The sequence below is a fragment of the Lasioglossum baleicum genome, chromosome 10, assembly GCF_051020765.1.
Source record: "Lasioglossum baleicum chromosome 10, iyLasBale1, whole genome shotgun sequence".
NCBI classification, from domain to species: Eukaryota; Metazoa; Arthropoda; class Insecta; order Hymenoptera; family Halictidae; genus Lasioglossum; species Lasioglossum baleicum.
In genome coordinates this window covers 2,639,263-2,667,165 of record NC_134938.1, presented here as the reverse complement: position 1 = coordinate 2,667,165, position 27,903 = coordinate 2,639,263, and the positions used below count along the sequence as shown (strand labels likewise).

General features: G+C 40.2%; 2 protein-coding genes across 17 annotated transcripts in view; both read left to right on the top strand.

Moving 5' to 3' along the window:
* Positions 1-18,789, top strand: part of Task6 (TWIK-related acid-sensitive K[+] channel 6) — a 124,642-nt gene extending 105,853 nt beyond the window's left edge. For all 4 annotated transcript variants that reach the window (XM_076431906.1, XM_076431905.1, XM_076431908.1 and 1 more), the window contains 6 exons: positions 5,517-5,647; positions 7,244-7,597; positions 8,157-8,312; positions 9,441-9,616; positions 10,321-10,650; positions 12,741-18,789. In XM_076431906.1, the coding sequence (XP_076288021.1) occupies positions 7,471-7,597; positions 8,157-8,312; positions 9,441-9,616; positions 10,321-10,650; positions 12,741-13,058 (1,107 nt within the window). In that variant the 5' untranslated portion in view covers positions 5,517-5,647; positions 7,244-7,470 and the 3' untranslated portion in view covers positions 13,059-18,789. The remainder of the gene's footprint in view (positions 1-5,516; positions 5,648-7,243; positions 7,598-8,156; positions 8,313-9,440; positions 9,617-10,320; positions 10,651-12,740) is intronic.
* A 6,960-nt stretch (positions 18,790-25,749) lies between these two features.
* Positions 25,750-27,903, top strand: part of LOC143212765 (uncharacterized) — a 77,150-nt gene continuing 74,996 nt past the window's right edge. For all 13 annotated transcript variants that reach the window (XM_076431893.1, XM_076431885.1, XM_076431890.1 and 10 more), the window contains exons 1-3: positions 25,750-26,026; positions 26,866-27,042; positions 27,479-27,824. In XM_076431893.1, coding sequence (XP_076288008.1) covers positions 25,901-26,026; positions 26,866-27,042; positions 27,479-27,824 — 649 coding nt within the window. In that variant the 5' untranslated portion in view covers positions 25,750-25,900. The remainder of the gene's footprint in view (positions 26,027-26,865; positions 27,043-27,478; positions 27,825-27,903) is intronic.

The following is a 27,903-nucleotide window of genomic DNA, read 5'->3' as shown; positions in this document are numbered from 1 at the left end:
AAATATAATTTCATTGAATCATTGCATTTTTGAATTACATTTTGAAGCTCCACTGAAGGATTAAGGCAAGAGTTAAACTGGTTCTCATTAGGGTTTGTAGGATCTGAATGTGTTAGAGGAGTGTACTCGACGTGTTAAGTATTTATTAGTATGAAAGAGAATGGTTTGCACAATGAATAAATATATTCCGGGTCTCCGTTAATTACCAGACGGCGCAATGAGGGAAACAGCTAAGAAATGGTTTTCCGAAAAGAAAAAAAAACTGTGGGGGACTATCGAAACGGTGGAAGTGGATGAAACAAAAGCGATAGGACGAAGACCGTAATCTTAAGTCGAGCCTTACAATTGCAAATTCTCTTGGCAGCGGATTTAAAAAGCTCTCGCGTTTATCCGAAGCCAAGGTAATTTCCACGGGGAAACCGGAGACGAAAAACGGAATAAGCAGGCTAAGCGGCGGGGGAACGAGTGTACAGAGAAATGTGAGACGCCGCGAGAGAGTGCGGCGGGCGGAAACGAACCGGAAAAAAATGAAAGAATAAAATGTGTTCAAGGAAATGGCGATTGAAAGAGAAATGGTTCACCGTGCTTATTGGAAAAGGAAAACCGGCAACAGTTGGGGTGAAACGAACTTCGAACGCGGAACTCGCTCGAGAGTTTGAGGGATCCGTCGCAGAATGGGCCAATTTTCGCGAAGAGCTGGCCAAAATTGAATTTTCGAAAATACCTATATAGTAGCTTCTTGGTATGGCGTTTGAATTTTTTAACAACATTTGTTTGTTACCGAGACACGGACCATCAAATTTGACATTTGACACATACCAAAAAATTCAAAAACATTTTGGCTGACTTTTTAAAATGGTAATTTTTGTAAAATGCAAAAATTAATACTTCTATTTAATTCTCAGTTGGAGAAATGTTGTAATTAAGTGGAGAGTGGTGATCCTCATTTTGATTTGGACGAAATAATCTGTGGGGAACGAATTTCGCAGAAAAATTCGCAGACTGGGGTTCACATCGATTCGTTCGTATGAATAATGGAGGGGAGTGTTATGAACTTCTAAGACAATTGCGCTATGCACTTACCGAGTCTCGAAGTGCAATCGAGATTGGCTCAAAAGCTAAACTTACGGCTGAAACTCTAAGAAAAGGCATACACAGGTGGTCCCAAAACTCCAGTCACGAAGCCCCATATACGATACTCATTGGCACGGCACACATTCTTGCAGCTATAGCAACGGAGATTGCATTATCGTAATTTTGAGTGGCTACGTGACGCGGCATGTGTGGGCACAAATATTGATTAGACAAAATACGAAGTCAATAGGGAAATGATCGAACTTGGAGATCTGATTCAATCACATCATCAACAAACTGGAAACAAACGTAACTTAATAGTAACTATTAATAATATAAGTTAATGGTGACTATTAATAATAGTACACTTTGTTCAAGCAGTGAATGGAATTATAATATATATTTTGTTTGACGATTTACTGGTTAAATCTGGACTGCGGAAAGCAGTGGACATATTTATAAAATTGAAGAGCATCGACGTATTAGTTTCAGTTTAATGAAATAATTAAAATAAGAAAGAAACTTGTATGTAGCTCGTGCGTGTATATGTCTCGGGACTGAAATAATTAAAAAATCAGGTTTTTTGAGTTGCGTAACTTTTGTCGCAAGGGTGCGAGATGTTCTCATAAAAATTCCACAGAAGCAGCTGCTTAGTTAAACGAAACAGACAATTTCGAACAGTATTGTTTTGAAAATCCTAGCTGTTACTTGGTCTGGTTTCAAGGAAATGGAAGTGCACTTGTAAATTACTCACGAGCAACGCAGAGAAGGGTTCGAGGAAGTGTTCTATTGTCCAAAATATCCACCTAGGCGTCATGAAACATAATCCTTCCTGTAGCAGAAACGTATTGCTGGTAGTTGACTGGCGAGACGGTAAATTCGTTACTACATCTGGGGTTGCACGGTAACCCGGAACACCTGGATGAAACTACTGAGGTTAATTTTGCAAGGTCGATTCGCGACTGCTCGTATAATCCGGCTACGAGCTAATTCGTTCTCTTGACAGGATTTAGCTTTCCGAATTCAAGATCTAGGCTTCATAAAATTTGCACAGAGAATGACAACCTCTCGGAAACCAGATCCGTGTATTTCCACCACACACAGACTCAAACTGATTTCTAAGTCTGTCGATCTGAAATTGGCGTCCGCGAGAGCTCCCTTTATATTTGCCCGTATTGATCCGGCTTGTATTTTCGCCATACCTCATTTTTTCTGGAATATGCTCGGTCTATGCACGAGTGTGATATTTCACGCCCGAAACCACACTTGTCACTAGACCGCGGATCTGTGTGCAAAATAAAAATATTCACTTCGAATAATCTCAATTCATTTCATTTTCGCTTTTTTAATAACAGATCCTTAAAGACTTGGGAGACTATAATTCTCATTTTTTTCGAACTTTTAAAAACATGAAAACATTGCATTTGTTTAAAACAATTGCAAAATAAATGGAGAAAAGAACATTTTTCAAATGACGACATTTTTAGTAGATATTCTTGCGTTTCCACTATAAGCTCTTGAAGACTCATTTCCATCGGTTTGTTAGTTCTAGTCTTATAATTAAATGTGAAAGAAAAGTGACGCTTTCTTCTACGCGTCTGTAAAACCAACAATTTTCCATATTTACCATAAAAATTCCTTTATACCATAAAGACTAATACGACGTTTTCATATTTGAACAAAAATCCGAGACAGTACTCCAAAAAGTGTCCAATTTCGAGCGGAATGACCCACAAACAACGTTCATTTTGCATAAAGATTCCCAGTCTAATGATCAGTTTCTCCAAGCAGATTCATGAAGCAAGAGCAAACGGATAGAATAAATTCAACGTTTCGTTGAAACGTATGGTTTTCGCGATGATGGCATGTAGCAGTAGTTAATACTGAATATTATACGGGAATGCTAACAGTCGGCTTGTCGGCGGCAATTACGAGCGCACAGGAATTCTCGCGGAATTCAATCCCGGTTGAAAAATATTCTCTTTCAACGTAACGGGCGTGTATTTTTTGGCGTGGTGATCGAACCATTAGGGATCTTCCAATGGATTTTCTAGACCTGGACCACGAATAATACATAATCGCGAAGTTACGAGAATGTACTGTACACTCATTATTGTCGTCTTAGCCGGTTAAATCTGGATTTACGCTAATGTGCTGGGCTTTGTAACGAGAACCGCATCACATTTGTCAGTTGTGATCAACCACAGTTTACTTTGCGTTTATCGGTGGTCGTTCACGCATCGGATGTTCACGGACTCGCTACTGAAACAGCGCTTGCCATGGTTACGTGTTTAATTATCATCGTGTCGCGTGTATTATGGAGTTTCCCTGTTCGCATTTCTTACCAGAGATATCGATGCAAACAGTTATCCTGATCGAGTAGGGGAGCCGGGGCTAAAAGGGTACCCGAGTACCCGAGTATCTGAAAGGTTCAATCGAAATCACTAGCCCTAGTAGGCAGCTGTAGCAACAAGAGGTGACGAAAAGTCCCGCATTGTTGGCTCAGTGTGAACATATCTTAAAAGAGTGCTGCCAAAGCACTCTTGGGATCTAGCAGCTCTCGATTACACCACTCGGGATACGATCGCGCAGCATTTCCAATAAGCCGACGACGCGACCGCTATAGTGACTCCCTCTATTCATAAGTGGCTGTTTGTTAGTCAACTTGGAGATGTCTCGTGTCTGTGAAAGGGTAAGGTAACGGATTCGAGGCGTAGATCAGGATAATTGGCATCGGACAGTCTCGAGGTGATTTGCCTGTTACGGGACGTCGACTTTGATGCCCTCGGCACGACTCGATTACAATTTTTAATTGCTCGAGTGTCGAGCTGTGTCGAGGACGCGAGTCGCGGTTCAATCCAATGGACCGATTCCGCCGCGTCATTCTTCCAGTCTGAAAATATTTACTGTGTACGCGCAACAATTAACCGGGGATCTATCAAGAGAAAGCAGATAAGATTGCCATAAACAGATAAGTTTAGAGGCCAATGAGAGTTTTCAAGTTTATCCCATTAAGCATCTCCGGCGGCCTTCTGAAGACTAACTTAAAATCAAGTTTGCACGGTGAAACGTCGGGGTTCTTGTACGTCATGTTTAATCTTCAAGGTGCGCGTGGCAGGCGTTAGAGTATGCTTTTAACGGTAAACATAAACTCCGATTATAAACTAACTCCGCCGCGGCTGCTTGTATATCCGCCTTGCTATCAATTAATGAATCCTGACGTTGGATAACCCCGATCGGAAACGACACTCGTGAAATTCGTATCGGTTCGTGTTTTTCATTCCCAATTACAAAACGCGAAACTCGGCTATGCGAAGCTGCATGCTTACTTCAGATCTATGTGATACAGTTATTCATTCATTAAATATACGATTTTAATAATTTTGTACAAGTATAAATATCAATATCACCTTTCGTGATGAACTTTACGAGGGCACTCTTTGATATTTAGCTACTGCTGCCTCGATACTACGTAATGTAATTTAATTTTAAACGAATCATGAATTCAGCGTATTGTTTCAATTCCCAGAAGAGAATGCATCGACGTAACAATACTCGTGACTCGTACCGGTACTCTCCGTCGACCAAACTAGCTGCGATTATTCTTACTTTTTTCTAACTTCCTGCATGTCGCTGTTATGATTCTTTGACATATCGTTCTCACGCCATTAATCGATGCCCATTAAGGTGAGAGATCGTGGTACCGACGTGGGCAGAAAAACCACCGATGCGCATCCTGAAAGGATGACGTGAAACAGATTAAAAGTGCACCGACTTGCAATTTTTACTCGATTTCCTATCTGGGCCGTAGTCTCTGACATTTAAAGAAATAATCGGGAGTAGCGCAATAACGCGGAATAGTGACGTATTTAGATTCCCGCTCCTATTATGAACTACGAATTTTCACGTCGAGCAAAAGTCAAGAGTTCTATTTTTATAGAAAAATTTATGCGAATTGAACAATGACCTTTGGAAGATTCTAACTCTATATTTACTTCACCCTCCGGTGCACGGTTTATTTAATTTATTTAACTCTTTATTTAGCTCTTTCCCAATTGACTAGAGTTCAGTGCTATAATCAGAACTGGGTACATTTGAAACCAAATGTATTGGAAATAGTATTTTCTATTTTGCGATTGATCTACTCATTTTTGTGATAAATGCATCCACTCCAGAGTCTACTCGCAACATAAGAAGTTTATCAAAATAGTTCTCCGGTCCATGTTTGAAGTACTACCCCTGGCAGAAAATATTCGATTAAAATTGTGTGCGAATGTAATCGTTGAAAGAATTCCTTTTTAAACTATTTTTATTGTTACTGGAAATACATTGAAGATATGATAATCACAATGACAGACACTTGATTGTTGTCCGAATAATTTTTGCCAGGGTCAACCAAAAAGTCCCATGACTTGATACTAACTTACGTTGGTTTGTTACAGTCGACACTGGAACCGTTGGGCGCTAAACTGAGGAATGGAGGGAACGTGGCAGTGGGAGCAGCGAAAGCACTGCCATATCATACTGCTCAACCCTTTGTCGTACGTAAAGGAGAACCCGGAACAGGCTGCTGGTGAGTTCTTAGATATCAGCAAATTTTTTGCTCGAGTTGCTCTCAGATATTGTCGTGGATATCAGTCAGTTGAACTTATTCGGAGGCGAAGGAGGACGATTCTCAAACGAATCCCATTTTACCTGCAAGGACGATTATACCCTCTTATATCTTCGAAACCCCTGAAGGTAGGATCTCCTAAGCGCGTCTGGACGCAGCGGTTTGCGATCATGAGGCCTCTTATACTCCAACCGCCATGTTTCGTCAGAAACGCGTGCATACAAACGCATTTTTATGGTGGTTGTAGGTCCCTTTTCTTATCTCTTCCGTCCTTTAGTACGTGATTGATTATCGAACGAAGAGTTTGTACGTAGAGAAAGTAGAATTAGTTAGAATGATGGAAAAACATTCAGAGAATTTTTTAGATTAAGTAAAGAACAAGTGGATTTTGCTTTGTGCCATGTTGGCAATAATTTGATTAATCCATCACCTCGGAGGGTAAATACATATGTAAATGAGATAAAAGGTTATTTACCATGCGTACATCTCTGTAAAAAAGTATTTTCTTTTAATCGAACGCTTTCTTCTTCCTTTTCAAGTGAAAAAGAAGGAGAGACATACCAAATTGCTTCGTAGGAACGCAAACTTGTGCGTCCAGCTGCACAGCAGGGAGCTATGTACGACGAATGGAGATCCCACCTTAACACCATGGTTAAGAGAACGTTTCAAAGGAGATCCTTTGGCAGCACTCGAACTATAGACACAATATGAATACCCGAACTTTGCTGGAAGAGGTTCTTTTCTGACCTCGAGTTCTTCTTTCTTCGCTCGCGTGACCACTTGATTCGTTTCCCTATCGCTTCGGTACGGAAGTAATTCGATTTATTAGCAGTACTCTCCAAGATAGCGTGAGAACGCTCTATCTCGGTTTATTCAATTCCTTCCCGAGGTTATCGAGGTAATTTCCTAGCGGGACGCGTGAATTCGTTCTGTTATACGGTCCACGTTCATCCCTACATTGCTATCGGGCTTAATTCTACGCGATTAGGCGGCGCGGCGTTACCAAAATGTAATTGATAAGTTCAGTGTGCACGTCTTCATCTAGACAAATCCCTCCTTTAAAATTGAACAGTCTAACGATTGTGTTTCGATCTCAATGATGGAAATTGCTTGTGTCTACAAGCATACAAACTTCATTTTTAATGTGGTATATGGAATGACAACAACAATTAGTTCAATCTTCACCCGTACCTCTTTACATCAGCTTGATCTCGAGACCTACCACGGTCAAATAATATTTTACAATGACTAATCATCAGCGCATTTTAAGAAGTTAGAAATTTTTGAGTTCCTCAGGTGAAGTTTAATCATCCTTTTTTTATATTTTGCAAGTATTGAAATAGTAAAAAGACTTTCTTTGCATTTTACAATGATTGAAATTATGACTACGCTGTCATAGGAAGTAATTGACAAACAATAGAATAACGATTAATTGTTTATTCTTTACTCGAACTCAAATCGAATTTTATTCGAATAACGCAACATTGACACGAGGTACGGATAAAGGTTAATTCGGATTCGGTCTAGTTGAGAATGGATTTGTTTGGATGTGTTCAGATGAACGAAAGCGGCTACAAGGTAGTGCCTGCAAGGAAGAAAACACCCTGAAGAAGAGGAGTCGCGTGCCGGGTCTGTAGCGCTCGGTAAAGAAAGAAAGGGCCCCCCGAGCATCACCAAGAAGGGGAAGGGGTCGACATGGGCCCGGCACACCAAATCGTACTCCACTGAGCGATGCAAGTAGTTAGGGCCGGGGCCCTGCTAGTGAGCATGTGGCTCACTAGAGAATGAAGAAACAAAACGTCCGGACCCTATCGTTGATCGTCTTCACGTTCACCTACCTCCTCGTCGGCGCTGCAATCTTCGACGTCCTCGAGTCCGAGACGGAGAAACGACGCAAGGAAGCATTAGACGGTATGCTTCTCATTAATGCACTAAAAGGATTTTTTATCCAACAAGCAGTAGTAGGACTTGAAGGAAACGAGACTTCTTACTGATGAGCTGCTGATAGCGTACACGGAATCCTCAGAATTGTCCTAATCACCATATTTCTTTGATGGGAGGGGTCCTCATACCGCATAACTATCATTCTACACTGCATGACAAAAGATGGAGTGTTACATTTACAAAAATCAAGTTGACCTTAACACTAGGTTTACGGGACCCGTCAAAATGGCGGGTTCTAATATTCTTAATTTGCGATTATTAAGATTGTAGAGATGCTTCTCTGAGGAATTATTTATCAAATTTATTACTTTGGGTATATATTATTGGAGAAACGGCCAGAAATTTGGATATACACATACTTGTTATGTTTATAACAGATATAAAATATAAAATAAATGAAATAGTTATTTCTAGAGCTCTGTAAACCTAGTATTAACATTGACTCCTCCACTCGAATCGTCACATAATAAATAATCGTTGAACAGACGCCGTTGATTAACGTATGTCTACGTCGCTCTGTTGACAGCCATTGAAAAGATGATTATACGCAAATACAATATCAGCGAGGACGACTTCAAGATCATGGAAACAGTGGTGCTGAAGACGGAACCTCACAAAGCCGGTCAACAGTGGAAGTTTGCCGGAGCGTTTTATTATGCAACCACGGTCCTCACGACTATCGGCAAGTATCCAACAATGTATAACATATTTTTGTTAAATGCTCGCACATATTATTATTTCTTGATGAATTAGGAATAATAATCTTAAAATAAAGTACAATCGAAGCATGATACCGCAGTGATCGGCACAGTTAGCCTATCACAGGTCCGGGGCAACTGCTTGCTCACGAGCTGCTGACGCTCGAGAACAATCAGTTGCCCAGCCCTACCTTATCTTGGCCCATTACAATAATCCACGGTAAAATTTCACTGCATTCGGTGAAATTAGTCGAGCAGTGAAATTCTCGCGAGTAGGGGTGTATTTGTTCTTTTTTCTTATCCACTGAGATAAGGCTCCGCTGAGCTCGGGGCACTGAGTGGTAGAGGAAGAGTTGGGGATGGGTCGTAGACATTTAACCGAGAGAATTTCAGTGAAATTGAACCGTGAATTACCCCCACTTAACGTACTGTTGTCGTTTCACCAAATTAAATAATATCAAAAATAAATAACGTCCAATCCTGTATCCCAGAACATATCAGAGCATCTTACATTCTTGTCCAACCGACATTGGTTCAGTTTTACGATTCTTTCTATAACATTTTTGTTACACATCATAAAAGTGTAAGATATTGCACGGTTACTCTGGAGACGGTAAGCAAAATGCGGGGTGCATAAAGTGTGCATTCCCTGACTCTAAATATACGACGTATGTGAACTCGTAGAATGCCTTATTAGTTTACCCAGACACTGTACAGTGGGTGTACCAAAATGACTACCACACAGCTGGATTTTGTACCTTTGGATCTGTTTAAAAATTACGTGCTAGATTGAACGGTTTTCCCTTAAAAAACGACCCTAAAATTTCGTAAACGATTTCATTCCATATGTCTACAGGGTGTTTCAAAATGGTATGTATAAGTTGTCTAAGAGAACGGTTAACTTGACACCCATAATTCCTTTGAGGCTTGTTATCCTCTCGATGAGTAAGTTATGATGCAACAATAAAAAATTTGACCATGGGAAAACAAACTTCGTGCGATTGTCTTTACAGATGATTTTGTTACACCCTGCATGTACACATGCCACACGTTAATCTAATTATTAAATTATCGAACAGCGACTTATATCGGGTGTACGATCGAACTTCCAGGTTACGGACATTCAACGCCGAACACCATAAGCGGTAAACTGTTCACGATGTTCTATGCGATCGTCGGAATCCCGCTAGGACTCGTAATGTTCCAGAGCATAGGAGAGCGTTTGAATAAATTCTCGTCCGTCGTAATACGGAACGTAAAGAAGCTTCTTAACTATAAGGATGTCCAGGTAATACTAGGCATTTTATTAACCCTCGCATGCTCCGCATGAAATAGCGACTATGATATTGACTCTAATAAAATCCGAAACTCGAATGGAACCAGGATGTTTAACGAGGCTAATTGAGTATGCATTTTCCGATTTACCTGTAAATCCATTTGGTGGATTTAGAGACTTGCTATTGCTGCTACGCTTAATCCTTGAAGTCGGTGGAAGTTGAGATTTCTCTAAATATTTCGAAATATTTCTCTAAATATTCTCACTTGTAGATATTGTTCCATGTACGCTTTAATGAAGCTTCGTGAATCGATATCGTATCTGAATAATTAGACTGCAGACGTTTATGTGAATTGAAATGATTAAATTGCCGAAATAAAAGTTTAATCAAGTCTGTGAAGTACAAAATAATATTGCTTCGCTTGCAAAACAGTGTTTCCGATAATACAATGGTATAAACAATTATTTCAAATAAACCTACTTAATAATATACTCTTCAGTAGAACATAATGAATAAACAAAAGATTAGTAGGACAATGATAGTTCTATGAAAGAACTTTGTTGTTTTTAATTACTTTTCTTTCATAAAACTTTTAACAACATATTCGTCACAATGCGACTATGCGTTGAATTCGAATTTATCTGAGACATTTACATAAACGTCTGCAGCGTGATAGTGTTAAGATGAATGTCCGTAAAAACTGTGTAATTTTCAGGCCTCAGAAATAAATCTTATCTGCGTGGTGACGACCTTGTCTTGCTTAACAATTGCGGGAGGTGCCGCGGCGTTCTCTAGGTACGAAGGGTGGTCATACTTCGATTCCATCTATTATTGTTTCATCACTCTAACAACCATCGGCTTCGGCGATATGGTCGCGCTGCAAAAGGATAACGCGCTGGACAACAAACCCGAGTACGTGATGTTCTCCCTGATATTCATTCTGTTCGGCTTGGCTATCGTCGCCGCCTCCCTCAATTTATTGGTCCTGAGATTCGTCACGATGAATACCGAGGACGAAAGGCGGGACGAGGCTGAAGCTCTACAGGTAAGCGCTATCATAAATCTCTCTCTTGTTAGCACACGCGAATAAATCATCCGGGAACTTATCGCACAGTGTTCGATGCTATAGGTATAGCATTATATGTATAGGGATGGGATGGATATCAAGACGATCGGTAGTACTCGATACAATCCGATACCAAAGTAATGAGTAGGAGCCATCGATATGTTTCGAAATTGCAGGTACTTGGTATCAATTATATCGATACAGATCGATACCGATACAATACCGTACTGAAGCCAAACGAAAGTATCGATACGTGCTCTACATTTACACATTCTCGAAAAGAATCGAGTGTAGATCACGAGAACGTTACTTTTTATGTTTTTATCGATATTATAATATTGATATGGTATAATATGCTATAATAATGTGATACTTTTGCGGATTTTTATGGAAAATAAAATTTTTCTAAGTGAATTCTAAGAAATGGAATCTCTGGGTAACAATGTATTTTATCTTTCAGTAATCTTAGCAAGTCGAAAATAATGTAACAACATTCTCAAATTCATCGAATGTATCTCCAGTTTTGTTTTCCTTTTATACATTTTTACTATAAATGCATAAAATCCGCAGTCTAGTAATGACTTATTGTAGAAAGGCATATCATATAAAATTGTAGAATATCTTATTAGCCTCTCCACCGCGAGATTTGTTTGTTTTATCGATACTTTCGTTTCGATTTCGGGATCGAACACTGTGCATCTCTGCATTTGAGAAATAGTATGCCGAACATTGTCCACGCGGCTTCATGAACCAACTCCGTTCATTTTCGCGAACCCTTTCATCCTCTGACAAGTTTCAAACGAATTTTCAGTCAAAATGCGACACACATTTTGGAATGTATCAAGTACTATACAAGTGGGAAGTTCCAACCCATTGTAACAATTGACAAAGAATTTGACGACATTGACCACGTAGCTCCATGAACTAGTTCTCTTCATTTTCGAGAATATTCTGAAAAGTTTCACTCCAATCTTCAAGCAGAATTTAATCTTTTTAAGTATTTTAATTTGAAATATTTTCTATTTAAAGATCATCGATGACCTTCAAAAGACCTTGAACACATTGTCATAATAGATGTCCAAAGAAATATATTATTGAATAAGTACATCTTTGCAAAGAGTGCCCGAATATTAATTCCTGCCGCAGTACATACACGGGAACACCGGTAGCAGTAATAAAAACAGAAACACTATAATCCAGGACATAAAGGGTTATTACATCGGTTCCCCCAACACCCCCATCGCCCGCTACATCGAATCGATAGTAGAAAAAAAAATTGCCCCTGCTACCCCCTTACGGTTGCAACGTGAAGCCGCTGGGACTATTCGACAAAACCAAACGAAAAACCAACGAATTCGCGAGATCGTTTATTCGATGTGAGCAAAACAGCGAGCAAACACGCGTCCGCCAGAGTGGTCCTTATTTTCGAAGTTCCAACTTTTTTTTGCCGTGTCTCCCTCAAAACGTGACCATTGGTGAGATAATGATGTGTACCTTTAGAAGTACATAATTAGCCAACTGGAACTCGTGCCGCATTAAAAGTAAAAGTTTCAACATTGTTCAGATTACACGTAATTTTCACGTAATCGTGTTTCGAGCAAACTCGATTAACGAGTGGCTCGTTATCCCCAGTTAACACTAAACCTACAACCACCGGTCAAAATCACCGGTTCCCGATTGTTTACTTTACAATTACTGAAATAATAAAAATGATTTCACAGCACGTGTTATAATAGGAGCCGCGCAAAATCATTTTCACAAGGGAATATGTACCAGTTGTTCGCACGGCTCGGTAGGTTCATTTTTAAAAGATTAAACAATTGTGAAGCTTTAACTGAAATGCGGCACGTGTTCCCGTCATCCAATCGCTTTCAATTTCGACGTGCGTCAATTTCTCACCCCGAGTGTCATAACGAAAGAGGATGTAGTACAAGAAAATAGTTACAAGAAATTTTTGAGCCCCGTGTCTGAGGACCACCCTGTCGGGCGTAACGAATCTAGAAAAAAAAAACTGAACGGTGGAGAGGCGAGGGAAAAAAGAGAATGAAGGAAAAATTGTTATGACGCAGGCTGCGCAAGGAGCAGTGCGCCTGGAGGGCGACGTAATAATGGCGAACGGCTCGATACTGTCGGGCCAAATAGGCATCCATGGTGACACGATATCGCTGGACGACGACACGTCGGTCTGCAACTGCCGCTGCAGCGGCTTCCAGAAGAAACGACGGAGACCACGTTTCACGGTCCGTCGCTCGCCCGGTAAGATCTCGCACCTGCTGCCGATGCAGCAGCTGCCGTCGTTGAATATGCGCAGCGAGCAATGCGCGCCCCCGCCCACGCCGTTGCTGCAACTTCCGCCGTTGTATCAACAACATCGAGCCAGCATCTGACGATCATCGACCGTCAGCATGATGCCGCAAGAACTGCCGCGACGGGTCTCTGTCTGAGACCATCTTTGAAGAAAATCGAAAAAAGAGAAAGCGAACGAACGAAAGTGCGAAAGCTAGAGCGACTGAGCCTGAGTGTGTGAGAGAGAGAGAGTGTGTGCGTGTGCGTGTGTATGTATGCATCTGAGAGATAGATATATAGAGTGAGCTTTTTGTCGGCTTCAACGAATTTAATCCTCAAGACCTCCCCTGTTTGGGGGATGAACCGTTCTCCAGACCGGAAGTCCCGCGGGACCAGAACATTGGAGCCGTTTTCCCACTGACGATTGTCTCGTTTTGTTCGTCACGTTGTTTTGAAACCGCTTGCTTGTGTCTCTCTCGGCAGACGAGGCTTGATTTCGCGAGGTGTGTCGGTGTTGTCCGGAGTATAAATGTTTCCAATTGTTCGGTAGGCTAGCGATTAGGATCGTCGATCGGCTTCGTCGAGTTCCGATGTCGATCCGACTGTTGGAGGACTTCCGAAGTCACTCGAGGCTCCGTTTTAGCTTTTTAGATTGTAAGCGACCGTTGATCGGGGAGGAATTACATACCGGATCCCTTGTAACAGACTGTCTCGGTAGTGTGTCGTCCTTGTCGTCGAGTCATCGGATAGGTTTTTTATTGTACGGTAGCTGGGACACTGTCTTCTTCATGGTAGCGGTAGAGGTCATTAGAAATACATGAGTAATATAGATTTTAGGCTTCCGCGGGCCGGTGTCATCGCGGTTGGCGCTGTTGGAGCTTTCAGTGGCAACGTTTCGCTCCGTCGGTATCGGACTGCGCGCGAGTCGTTATGCGAACGTTCGTTACGAAAGTATGTATGAACATCGAGGAGTTCCAACTTGTTCCCCTCCGAGAACCGCAAGGTCCCCATCATTAGTCGAACCTCTTCGACACGGGAACAGGGACGAAGTTTTACGGTAACGATGAAGTCTAAGAGTGGTGCAAGTACTTGAGCGGGGAAGGAGCTGCGTGTGGCTCGCGAACAACATGTTGGAACTCCCCGATGTACACAAATGCTCCCGATTAGATAGGATTGACGTTCGATCGATTAAGACACGTCACCAATTGACGGTTATTGAATCAAGGCAGGGTACACAGCAATGATGATCAGGCCGCGCGATCGGACGTGTGCCGTTCGATGTCCGACGAAGATGACTGTGGCCTCGACGAAACGTTAGGCTCGTTTTCCCCACGAGGATACGGTCAACAGACGAAAACGTGACGACGACGACTGCACGAATAATCGTATATCCGTCACTTACACGAGCAATCATTTGATTCCGTTCGTTCTCTATCTTCGAATCATTCGGTATCCTCTTTGCCGAAATTGCAAAGACGAGTACGTGTAAATAATTGTCTGCGTAGCATTCTAGTGAACTCCATCGCATTTAAAGTATTTTTCCGAGTAACTTCCGACTCTATCTTTAGACTCTAGGAGCCAGACTTCGCGGAAGCCGTCCAAAAGTTCGTGGAAATGAAACTTTAGGATCGTGAAGGAATATTTTCTGCTCGTCGGCGTACGCTGAAGTATCTCAGGTGGCGAAATTTTCTTTCTCTTCGTCGAGCTGTTCCTCGTAAGCCAGCGAAGAGCCGACGAGATTCTAGCCCGAACGGAGAGACCTAACACATCGTCTTCGATATTCACTTTTTCTCTCCCGTGTCCCGGAGTTTCGATTAGCAGAACAGAAAGCCGCGAAGGAGAACGAACACGTTCGAGAAATTATATCCTAATGAATCCCAAGTGCTTCCGATTGTTTCGAACACGATCTTCCAATGTTTTTGAGAGCGTGCCGAGAGCATTTCACGCGTTACGATACCTTGCATATATTTCTCGATCTCTTCCAATTGACGTATATGATTTCATTGCAGGTAAGAAGAAATAGAATCTTGTCACGGGTGCGATGAACTGATCCTTAGAAGCAACTGTTGTTCTGCATGTACAAAGATAAGGTCTGCTAGCGATCATGTGTTCCGTAGTCAAAAAGCATTGATTTCAAGAAAATGAAAACGAAACGGAGAGCGAGATGATTGTGCGCGCGTGTGCGTGTGCGTCAGAGGAAGAAACGATGATAGAGTGACCGAGTATACATGTGTTCGAGTGTGTAAACGAGAGCAAACCGAGAGAAAGGGAGAAAGAATGAAAGAGATGGAAAGAAAGAAGAAAGAGACAGAGAAAAAAAAATATACATATATATATCTGCGTTCACACTGCTAAAGAAAAAGAGAGATATGTATAAACAAAATATATACACACCGAAAGACATATACATAAAATGAACACGACTTTTTCATTAAGAAGGCATTTTACAATTTGTATATATGAACTATAGATATTACACGTACGGATCTAGGTGTACGAATTAAGGTGTTTCGATCTTACGATGTGTATAAATACCATTACTTGCGAGACAACATTATATATAATTATATTATCATTGCGAGTGCGCGAGTACACGAGGGAATCCCCATCCTCGATTTTCCACTTATTACCGTTTAATTAATGATCCAGATCGTTTGAGAGATCGTGGCCGTAAACTACATAGGACACTAGCTACCAGATAGATCTCGCCACGCCCGGACGCTCGGTCAGGAAAAGATAAAAGTTTAATCATATAAATGAACAAAAAAAAAATGGAAACTACAAATATATACATATAATGATTAAATATCTTAACGAAGATAAATGAAATCCAGGGAGAGAGAGAGAGAGGGAGCGAGAAAGCAAGAGAGAGAAGGAGAGAGAGAGAGTGAGAGAGAGAGAGGGAGTGAAAGCCGTAGAGATCACACGAGAATTCAATTATCGGCCCCTGATCTTCTTTTGGTTTACAGTTTACCTACGGAAAGTCAATCCATCGAGACACAAAGCACCATAATTTCCGAATAGATTACGAGACGCGTCATACTATAGTCGAACACGAGCGGAACAATTCTCTTGCCTTTTATCGACAAGTAGAACGTATTCGAGTATTTTTAAGACATACACTGGATTGCACATACACGCGTAGCGTAAGTAGTGAAACTTCGTTTTGCTCACTCGGCCTTTCAACTATTTCAACATGGCCGCCAGGAAGGAACCGATGTGCAGACATATTTGGACTGTTCTGTTCAGTTATGGTTTTCATGGTTACTCGTCGCCGCGTCGGTCGCATCACTTTCGCCGTATGTATGTTCTTCGCAGACCCTTAAATCGATCGAAACTGTCGAACAGTCCCGGTACGAGAACGTCGCTGAAACGAGCTCACTCGCGAGCCAGGATGCCTTGCAAAATCACTAAACGAATCACGAACACGGTTGTGATTTTTGATCTCTCCAAAATTCTAGAATCTCTTTTTCGAAAGTTGCCAAGCAATTGCATTTTAAAGCTGAAGTTGTTGACGAAATGATTTCAATTGATCGCCGCGTGTTTTGTGACAGCGCTGTGCGATCAAGCACAATTGCTTCGTGATGATCGTGGCGATAAGAAATATTATAAAACACGTCGTACAGTGAATCGTAACGTTTACGGGTAATTCAAACTCCTAGATAAAAGATTATCGGTTATTTTAGTCTCACGCGTGATAAAAAATTTAATTCAAACCTCACCTACCGGAACTTGCTCATTTTAACTCGGCTATGAGTCAGCTACCCTGAATGCAACTCCTGCTGGTATAGCATACTCGATTTAGTGTCTACTGCCGTAAAATGGGAATAGCACACGATGGCAGAAAAATAGCTCGAAAGAATTATAAACTTGTTTTTGAAATTACAACGAGATATACATATATTCCCATTAGAAATGATTAAATGAATTCCTTCATCCAAGCACACATTGTTATGAAAATTGCGAGAAATCTATGTAAATTCAGCCTTGTAATCTTTATGATAAGTATGCGAGGTTCGTATCGGAACTGTTCTACAGAAAGACGGATATACAGTTTCATTAAACATTAAGCAAGTTATCGAAATGAATGTTTCGAGGTTTAAGGGTTAACGAAGACAATTAACTGCAACCGGAGTTGAGGAGAACGTGGCCACGTAAACGGAAGCATTCGCGATTGATCGAACCAGCCGTATTCGTTTCAACCGTACGGGAAGAAAAGAGATTCGATAAGTACACGCACTTATTACCATCACTACCATTAATTACGTCTTCTAATTATTTATCTTTTCATGAGAACTCGCTATAACACGATGAACGAATTACATTTGTAATATACTAGGGTAGAAAATAACAACGATCACGTCGATTGGAATGGACTCTCACGATATTAAAAGACTAAAAGCGGTATGCGAGCATCACGAAAACACGAATTCGAGTTCGAAGGATTCACGGGCGGATCAGAGTTACGCGTTCTTTCGATCATCGTTATTCACAGATTTCATTTTCACGCTCCTCCGCTACCGAACAACATGATTTCGAATTGTTTATACAGGGTGCATCGGTGGCGCAACCGAAACGAGGGGCGATTCTGCATAAAAAGATAAGCCGACAAATGTAGAATAAAAAATTTGGTTAGACTTCACCTTAGCAAACCAACAATTTTTATAACTCTTATTTTCTCTTAAGAAGTTAGAAATTTTTGCTTTCGGCTTTGTTTTCGGGAAAAACATGGTTGAAAAGCTTATTCTGCAATTTCGACGTTTTTTCTATGTAGAGTCGCCCTCTTTTTAGTTGCACCACCGGTTACCGATCAGCCTGTATACCGGTTAGCAGTAACGAACGATAGCCCGTTTCAAAATTCCAAGTTACTAATTATATATATAACTCCGTCTAAGATCGATTATCTACCCTCGCCCCCTACCCGCTGCCACGCTTGCTCTTCGATTTCATTCCGTTGGATTCGAACGAGACGAGAAACTCCGAACGATCCGGTACGCAGTTTCTTTTCGATTCATTTCTCAAATGGACGTTGTGTAGCGTGTTAAGAATAATACAAGGATTATACAAACGCGTGTTTAAGATAATACAAGGATTAAGAATTTTAGATAAAAATACCTTATATTTCCATGCAAGATTCCGTAAAGAATAAGTGAGCTTGTATAACCTTAAACCTTCGAGATCTAGGCGTTCTAGAAACGATTCTCCCTGATTTGTTCGACGATTTTTAGTATCATACACACGTGTATAATGAAAACGCTTACGAAAAGATCGATCCAGGAAGAGAGTCGTTTTACGATTAAATACCAAGAGTTTGTCATTAAATCCATAAGTGATGTTGCATATCTGTCTATTCTACACCCGCATTTACAAACGACGAATCCACGGAGGGGGAATTAGAGTCGTGCTTCTCCGTGGAGGACTTGTACCGAGAACCACGATCGAGGTATACAGACGTCGATGATGTTGTCCGTGTATGCGATTCCGGAGTAAACAAATGGTACGAATGAAAATCATGTATTTGCATAGCGAGCAAAGTTGATCGAAGAGGAGAATCGCTTTACCCCATTAAGGCTAGCCGTGCACCACGGTTTTCCACCAGGCGGCGAATAGATTTTTATGCGTTTGTTGCACTCCAACCAGGAGGACAGGGGAAAACGAAACAATGAGCTGTCGCCTGGCGTTTTTTCCCGCGGTGTGCTGCTGGCTTAAATAGACAGATATCGATGAGAAACAGGCAAGTATAAAAAGAACTTGTTTACACTAATTTATCGATTGCGAATGGTGTATATCGGAGCCCGTGGACTGGCGTGAATAAAAAGAGAAACAAACGGAGATATCCTGATATGTTCCAATTCAAAATGCAAGCTCAAAGAAATGTAACGAATTATATTAAAGTGCCATCGTTTTCTTATGCATGTTTCAATCCTTGTATTACTTTTGGGTGAACGGTTCCGTTCAACTGCACAAAATGAGAAAAAGAGGACTCTCCCCTTCGTTTTGGCACAGGAATGGTCGATCACAGATACAATCCGTGAATACTTCATGACTAAGATAAATACATTAAGTACAAACATAGATAACTAGGGATCCATTTCCGCGGAACTTAACGAATAGGAACTAGTCGAAACAATGGCAAAACAGCGTGCCCGGAGTCGCCAGATGAGGGGAAAAAGTTGGCCCCTCTTTGCCAGCATCGGATTAGTCACGTGACATTGGAACACATGCACGACGGAGACGAAACGCGTCACGTGACGCAGAAGGGGAAGGGAAAGGTAGGAGCGGGGACACGAGTCTTAATCTGGCAACTCTGAGCATGCGTACACCATCAAGCTCTGGCGCGTTTAACAGATTTGGATTCGGTTGTGACGTCTGTGAGAGCTGATTTTGCGCGGGACATTGGTCGGTGAAATGCCACTCTTTAGCCCTTCGTTGTCTTGGTTTTCCTGCTTGGGAAATTACTGTCATAAATGACGACGGCGGAGTATCAAGATCGCGGCTAGAGTAGCAGATCTCATTACCTCTTCGTTCCCAGATACTCTTTTCTAAACACCGTTCTGTACATTGTATCACGGATTCTATAGTTCCCGAAACTAATTCGTACGATAGCGAGAATCGATTCTAAACCTTGTATCACACACGCAGTCCATTTGCCCGCGTTCTGTGCCTTCGGAGCGAAATTCCTCTGAGGCGAACTAGTGTTTCGAGATCAGCAAGTTGTAGATCAGGCTTGGTCAACTGATTGCTCGCGAGCTGCCGACGCTCGAGCCGTGTAGTGGGGGTGCCGGAAGCGCGGTAGTGGGGTTAGCGGCTCAAGCGACGGCAGCCCGTGAGCAATCAGTTGCCCAGGCCTGTTATATATATAGTTTTCGTTGACAGAATGAGAAATTTCGTCAATAGACCATACTATTATAGCGGATAATCTGTAATCGGTGACGTCTTTTTGTCGGCTGATTTTCGGATCGCTTCGGGAAGACGTTAAGAGCAATATCGTTCTTATCTTTTCTTATTGTCGGTCGGTGCATTCGTGTTTCTTTCTGTTCGTTTCGTGAACGGAAACGACGCTTCAGGAATCGTTGAACGATCAATTTTAATTCGTTGTTGTTCGAGATAAGTGCAGTACAAATGGTCATGAAAGAAAACTCATCGTGAAGGCTTACACCCATCACCGGAAATCTTTCTATAAACTTATGAATAATCATTGTATTAATAAACTAGCAAATGCGACTACAATTTGCATTCCACATCAGACTCGGTAACATTGCAAGGATCATTTTTAACAGAGACTACCATTTCTAGAAACTGTATGATACAAGTAACAGAGAACTGATAAAATTTTACTAACGTTATTAAAAACTTTGCATATATAAATATAACGTATATCTATATATATACACATATATAGATAAATATCCAGTTCTTTGTTCGACGGAAAAGAAAACTACTACGACAAACATTTTACAAGTACGATTTTAAAATAGCAGTTCAAATTACTACACTACAACTGCTCGAGACGTTAGGCGTGTGTGTTGTCTACACACGCGAGGAGATGATACCGTTTGTAGTCAGACGTGTGTGGTTCGTTCAGACAGTGATAGAATTGCGTTTTTCTGCCCATCCTTCTTCCATCAATGTTTCGTCATTTTAGCTTAATAAAGGAAAAAAAAAGTAAACTAAATGAGATCTAACCGATATGGCGTGAGGTGTACGAGATAATACATAAAATTGTCAACGATCTTCGACCAACGCTAATTTAATTAATCTCGATATTGTTGGAATAAGCGTGACGATGTTAAGATAAACAATCAAGTCATTCTGGTATTTACTATAGAGAAACGAGAGAAAAATTCTTGCTGGGTACCCGACACGAATTTGACATTTTCAACGATAATTATAAATCAAAATTTTTAAGCGATAATAATTCATCCATTAGCGCAACGTAGTTTGATTAACAGTTACCGAGTTCTTCGAGATATATTTCGAATTTCATTTTCCATGGGAAAAACTCGATAGAAGAATTTCAATAGCAATATCGATGCAATCGGAGAAATGAGCAATTGGTACAGGTTTTCAAAGAGTTCAAGAGATTTTGCAAGAATTTTCACTCCATACGTCTCCTCCGTTAGACAATTGAGTCGTTTCGATTTACATTTTGAATACACTGATTCACTTGAAAATTCGATAAACGATTAATCGGTCGTCTAAATTCAAAGAGACTCGGAATTCAAAGAGGGTGTCATTGTCGTATTCGAATCTATCGATTAATGTGTTTCTTATTTGGAATTTATAAAATTGTACTTTTTTCGTATGAACTTTTAGCATTGAAGTATGCCAACGAGAGAAATGTGTTTGGACTAATAGTTAGTATAACAATGACACGTTCTTTCAGTACTGATTTCTAACGGAACAACAAAAAAAGAACAAAGGAACGTCAGAAAAAAAATGTGAAATAAAATGCATGTACGTATACACACATACACACGAATATATTCATTATTCAGCGGCGTGACCGCGAAATTTCAAACTTCCCGCATTTTTAACTTTGTATTAGTAGATTACGAACACGATGATTACCATTAATGTTATCTTACACGAATGTAAACAATAATATTTGTAATAGCTGTATATTTACAATTACGACAAAAAAAAACTCGAAAAAAAGACACGAGATTAAACGAAGAAACAATTTAGACACACATTCACGCAATTTTGCTATTATTGTTATAGCATAAAGTGTAAGTAAATAGTTACGAATTTAACAAATTAATTAACTATATATGAGCATCGAAGTAATACAGTCTTGTCGCGGTTTTACCGACAACGCAGCCTTTAAACTGCGATAGATCATGAATACGTCGACAAATGATAACGTTGCAAAAATCGAATGGAAAAGACGAACTGAACCTGGTGTACTAGATTTACCAAACGTTTTAACGATTGATCTGCTAAACTAATTTCGATCGTTCTATTTAACAATTTCGTACGATTATCGTAATCGATTCTTACTTTACGAATTAAACGTTTCATTCGAAAGCTTAAATCGTTCTCCGACATTATTATCCGTAGAATTTCGAAGACCACTGAAAGTTTGTTTGCAATACCGATAATTTGTAAAGAAACGACAACTGTATACAACAGAGAAATCAATTAAAGCAGGCCTGGCCAACTGATTGCTCACGAGCTGCCGACGCTCTAGCCGTTTCCCCCAATACCGCACTCCGACTCGCGCGAGCGCAAGAGGGTTAATTATTCATGATTATTAATCAATTAATCGTTACTATAAATCAATAATCATAGTTAATTTGGTATTCTGTAATTGCGGAATAAATGATTAATCTTTTACTAAAATGAACGTTACACGACTGCGGATCTTTATGCAAAATAAAGATCGTTTGCCTTAATTGCAAGTCATAGGGACTAAATAGGAATTTATTTCTCTCTTTAGTGGTTTTATTAAGTTGCAAGAAATGTATTCATACTCTTGAAATCTTGCAATATTTTTAGTACTTGAAATTACACCCATCCATTTTTGCCATAAGTGCATAAAATCCGCAGTCCAGTTATTATACATATGTATATGTAATATTGAATTAGTACTAAATTTTTCAATTAGTCATAATTAAAAAAGTAATCGTGCAGTTGTGACTCGTGGTAGTGGGGGTAACAGCTCGAGTGTCGACACCCCGTGAGCAATCAGTTGCCCAGAACTGAATTAGAGAATAAAATCGTGAAGAAGAGACAGAAAATTAACATATTTGAAACTGTATATAAGAGGAGGATTGACGAGAGCTTTCTCTGATTAAAAGTATCCTACCGATGAAGTATCTTGTTCCCATAAATATGTAAAAATTACAATCTTGAGTTTTTAACTATTGCTTGAAATTGACAGAAGGAGCGTATCGATACGAACAGATGCCTGGAAATACTATCACACTTGCGATAATCACGATTACTTGTAAGATACGAAACGAGGTACTCCGTGTGTTGGAGGAAAAACGAGAGAACGGAAATAGAAATCCCATCGGCTTGTACGGGTACAATTTTCTCGACTACCGAAAGAAAAGAGACCACATATCCCTTGTTTTCATGTATTATAAATAGAGCACCATCGTTGCAAGGGCCTTTAGAAGGTCCTGTCCTCCCCTTCCTCGAAAAAAAATGCATTGAACACAAAATAAAAAGAAACGAAAAGTAATGTTAAAACGAAATAAGAAGGAATAAACGATCGAAGAGAGATGATGCAAAAAATAAATAAATAAAGAAAGAACATATAAACATGGTAACAGCATGTGTGTGATCGAAATCGATTCTTAAATCTGCCTGCATACACCGCCACGTGTACCGACGTTTAAGTGGATCGTAATTTGTAAATTACTATGGACTTCCTAATTATATGCTGGTATATGATAATACATGTGCTCTGCCACAATAAAGCAGTTTTTTTTATCTAAAACGAAGTCCGTCATTTTTGTCCCGGTGAACTACCGACATTCTTCACATCCGATACACAGCCAAATATTAATACGTTCGCTGATAAGGATAAGCGATTATGCAATCCGATCTATGTACAATATTATCCTAATTCATTTCGAAACCTGTAGGTAATCCTTGGAATTCTTCAGGATGTTGAGCGTGTTAATATACGGAGGCTGTTCCTTTAAATTCCCTGTAGAAAATACATCTACCAATGTTACAAATTTATTATGTTATTGTTTATGTTGCTTTAACCTATAAAGCTGATAGCAACGTTGCACAGATATTCAGTTGTTAAACCTGAATTTCTTATTTTACAATCTTGGTGTACAGTTATTATTAATATGCTACGATATTTAGTGAGATTTATTCAATTCTGTTACATAGTAGCTTTTCGTAAAACAAAATCTTATCTTAATAATTGACAGACCTACTGATCGGAAACTTCATTGGACTATTCTGCTACAAGTGATAATTCATGTTTTAGACAGTCAAAATTTACAAACAATTTGAAACCTGTAGTGTTTAAAACTAGAAATTTATGTAATACTGTCTAAAGAAAGAACGTTTAAAGAAGTTTCGTGATATTTTTAGAAAAACAGCAAAGAGTATTGAAGGGAGTATGGTAAGTGAGTGCTTGTATAGCTGGTTGCCTACACGAGGATTAATCGCACCGTTAGTTTGACTATACAACTTGCATAGAATACAAAAGAATACAAATCTAAGCTTGTTCACACATACGAAGTGTCCCATTTGAAATTTTGCATCCAATTATTTCCCATATCATAGCTTGTTTCAAGAAACATTTTTAATAAAATGTTCTGTTTTAAGGTGGTCATAAATAATGGTAGACGTGCTTTCAAGATATCAATAAATATGTTTTTATTATAAATATTGTATTATTATAGTTATTATAAATATGTTTTTATTTTGGGAACGTAGCTTGTTCCATACCAGCACTCCATACAAAAATTTAATGCGAATTCAATGCCTAACAAGAGACAACCATAAAACGCGAAATTTCATTCGACTAAGGGTGCAGCGTTGGGTGCACCGTTTCTCGCAGGTTTTGCATTTGTAAGAACTCTCCCCGGTGTGAGTTTCCCGACGTTTCACCAGGTACTTTTTCTCGAGCTGAACGCTTTTCTGCAAAACTCGCAGATCTCCGGTTACTCGCCGGTGTGCGTCGATAGATGTTCCCCTGTAACAGTAACTATGTATAAAACGGCCGACCCCTCAGGTAGACCCTGTTGCCGAATGACTTGTGACCTAACCCAGACCTCAGGTGCAGAGCTTGTCGTCGCTTTGCACGTTCATGTGGGTCGCCTTCAGGTAGAAACCTCAATGAGGACTTCGTTTGCAATTAATGGTCTATTGATTGAACGTGGTGAACTGAAAAAAATCTTAGAAATCTTAAAGAGCATATCAGTGCATCCAGTACTTTATTATACACGAAAATAACGTGATAGTTCAAAAACGAAAAAGCGCTGGCATACTGTTGACTTGCGTAATAAGAAGGCTGCAGAAAGTCTTTCTATATGTTAAAATCTCGTCCAGTCATATCGCGTCATAATCTAATAAGAATGGCAATATTCATTTACATTCATGTACATTTTCCCACGTGTACAAAATAATTCGAAGTTCTTTATAATCGAAATAAACTACGAAGAAATATCATAAAAGTGCAAGACGGACCGATGATATTTGAAATATGAAATGGTATAAGACTGATGCAAATATTTCTCGCGAAACTCTGATTCGTGTTCCGTCGAAGTTACGGTAGCCGTCAGTTTGATCATGCGTGACGCTGCTCGTACGCAAAGGTGGGAGTAATTGTTCATGAAAATTTGATAGGTTCGCATTAACTCGGGCGACCTCTTAAACACCTGGCCGATCAATCGGTACATATCAAAGATAAATCTACCGCCGCGTATCGTTCGTTCGACCGTGAGTCATACTCCATATTTTCTATTACTAATAGACAAGGAGCGATGTACATATAATGGAATCGGCAATGATATCGTAGCCATCTTGCAAAATTTCCAATTTAATACGAACACGGCAGAAGAGTCGGATTGGCGAGAGCATGGTTAATTCGATCGAATACTTCTAATACACCTGTGAAAGCTTAAGTTCCCCGTATAAGGCAAATGATTTTCCATGAGACGCAACGAGTCCGTATTAAATAACGTTTTTATTTGGACACGAAAGGGGCCTTCGCAATATTCGAAACTTCATGTGTAAAAGCGGTTGGTTTCGAGTGCGACGTGATCGATACGCAACTGACCCACCGAGTAGTTCCGAAGGTATCCGTGGCGCGCCGAGGACGGCCGAGTTCGAACGGAATTGACCGAACCTCGGTGGGCAAACGACGCGTACAGAAGAACGCGAGGTCTTCTCCGGCTTGGGTTGAAACAACGTTCGCGTCTACGGGCGCGGCTTTGCGTCTCGAGCTGGCGTTTTACACGGTAAAATGTCCTCCCTCGATTATCTGGATTTGTGTCGGCTGTGTCTCGTGAAGGACCGTGTTTCGGTGCCGATTTTCGAGGGCGAGGGGAACGATCTGTTTCTGAAGATCGCCGCCTGTCTACCGGTCAAGGTAAGCCAACTACGCCATCGCATCGACAATGGCGATCCGCCATCTTGTGCATTTTCATAGCTACATCGCGTTTCCTGGGCCGTCCACGACTTTTCAACCTCCCAGTAGATATGCGTTCGGTTCTCTTTCTTTCGGAGATCGCCCTGTACACCGATGATATTCATGAAGCAAATTGAAAGTAGCCTGAATGTAGCGACATCGCAATAGCCCGTACACTCTGCTGTCGCAGTGTTTTCCTTTCCCTTTTCTTCTCACTAGACGACCAATCTACCTCGCCCACGACGCCAACAATTATTCAGAATTTTGCCGCGCTTTTATCCATTTCTTCGAAAATTTCGTACGTTTCACTTCCCCCCGCCACCCTACCGGCTATTCCCTCGCTTTGTTATTTAGGAGTAATGATCGGCAATATTAATTTTCTTCGGACAATTACACCAATTGAATAATCGTCCTCGTTTTCGACATCTTGCTTTCCATACCATTGTTTCTGTTATAAAATTATATGCAGCTTGTTGATTTATTTCAAATGATTCTTTCATAGGCGTTTCTGGCTATACAATATATATATATATATATTTTTTTTTTAATCTCCTTTTATCGCAATCTACGTAGAGTGATGTAGAACTCTGCTCGTGTATAGATCGATTTAGGTACTGCAGACGTGTTCTATGATCTTATTTTTGAGATTACCTAACGAATAACATTGTTATTTACCACAAATCAATTTTCATGTATTTCGCCTATTCGAAAATTGGAGGGTGTACAGCGAAATATTTTTAGTTTCCGACTTACGCGTGGAACTTTATTTTGAATTGTGTTGTTTTTGTACGTGGTTACAGGTTGCGAGAGAAGACAAGCTACCGAAGAAAATATGCGACGACTGTGTGTATAAAATAGAATTATTTTACGAATTTTGGAATACAACAGCGAACGCCGAGAAGAGACTGCTGCAATGGCTGGGGGAAGTCAGTGTGGAAGGCGGCAAACAGGGTTATGTTTCCAATGTACTCAATCCGGTAATTGCTATTTTCATTTTCCATCGATTGTCTACTTGACTGTCACTTGAGAAAAATAAATACCCCACGTTGTCTACATATATTTACATGTCTATGTATATTTCTATGGAAAACATGAAAGCATAGATGCTCTTTTATTTGCAAGATGTTCAGTTCTGTGTTTGCCCTTAGTTACAATTATATCTTGAGATAAAAATAATTTTGCAGTACACTTCGTAGGTTTCTTAACTTCATATTTAATTCTTTTTGCAGTTAGTTTTGCCATTGTAAAATATTTCTAGAAAATTTCTGTTGTTTAGTTTGATGGTTCAACGTAGTAAAATTTTTAGAGGTTATACATTTCGTACATATATGATATATTATATTATTCTTTTTTTTCTCTTTACACAACGCATAATACGAAATATTACCGTTTCTTTTAAACGTTTACTTGCAGAATGTGATGAAACAAGAACAGAGTACCGAGAACAGGTTAGATGGTGGCGTGATGCAGCAAGTGGGCGAGCATCAAAACAATATGGGCATGAGTATGATGGACAACATGGGCCTGGGTATCCCTATGATGATGTCTAATACTAATCAACAGCAACAACAAATAACCTCAGTTCCTATGGACACAAGTGGCAGTTCTGCGCAGAATGTTCAAGCAGTGCCTGGTCCAAGCTCGCAAGCTACGCATAACCAAATATCACAAAATCAAACTGGCTCGACACAGCAAGAAGACGAAGAAGAGAGTAGCGAAGACGAAGAGAATTCGGACGACGAGTGCGATGGAGACGAAGGTATATATCAAGCGAACACAATTTTTTACTACTTCCTAGTTTTGTTTTTCAATATTTTGTATTTCAGAATAATTTATTT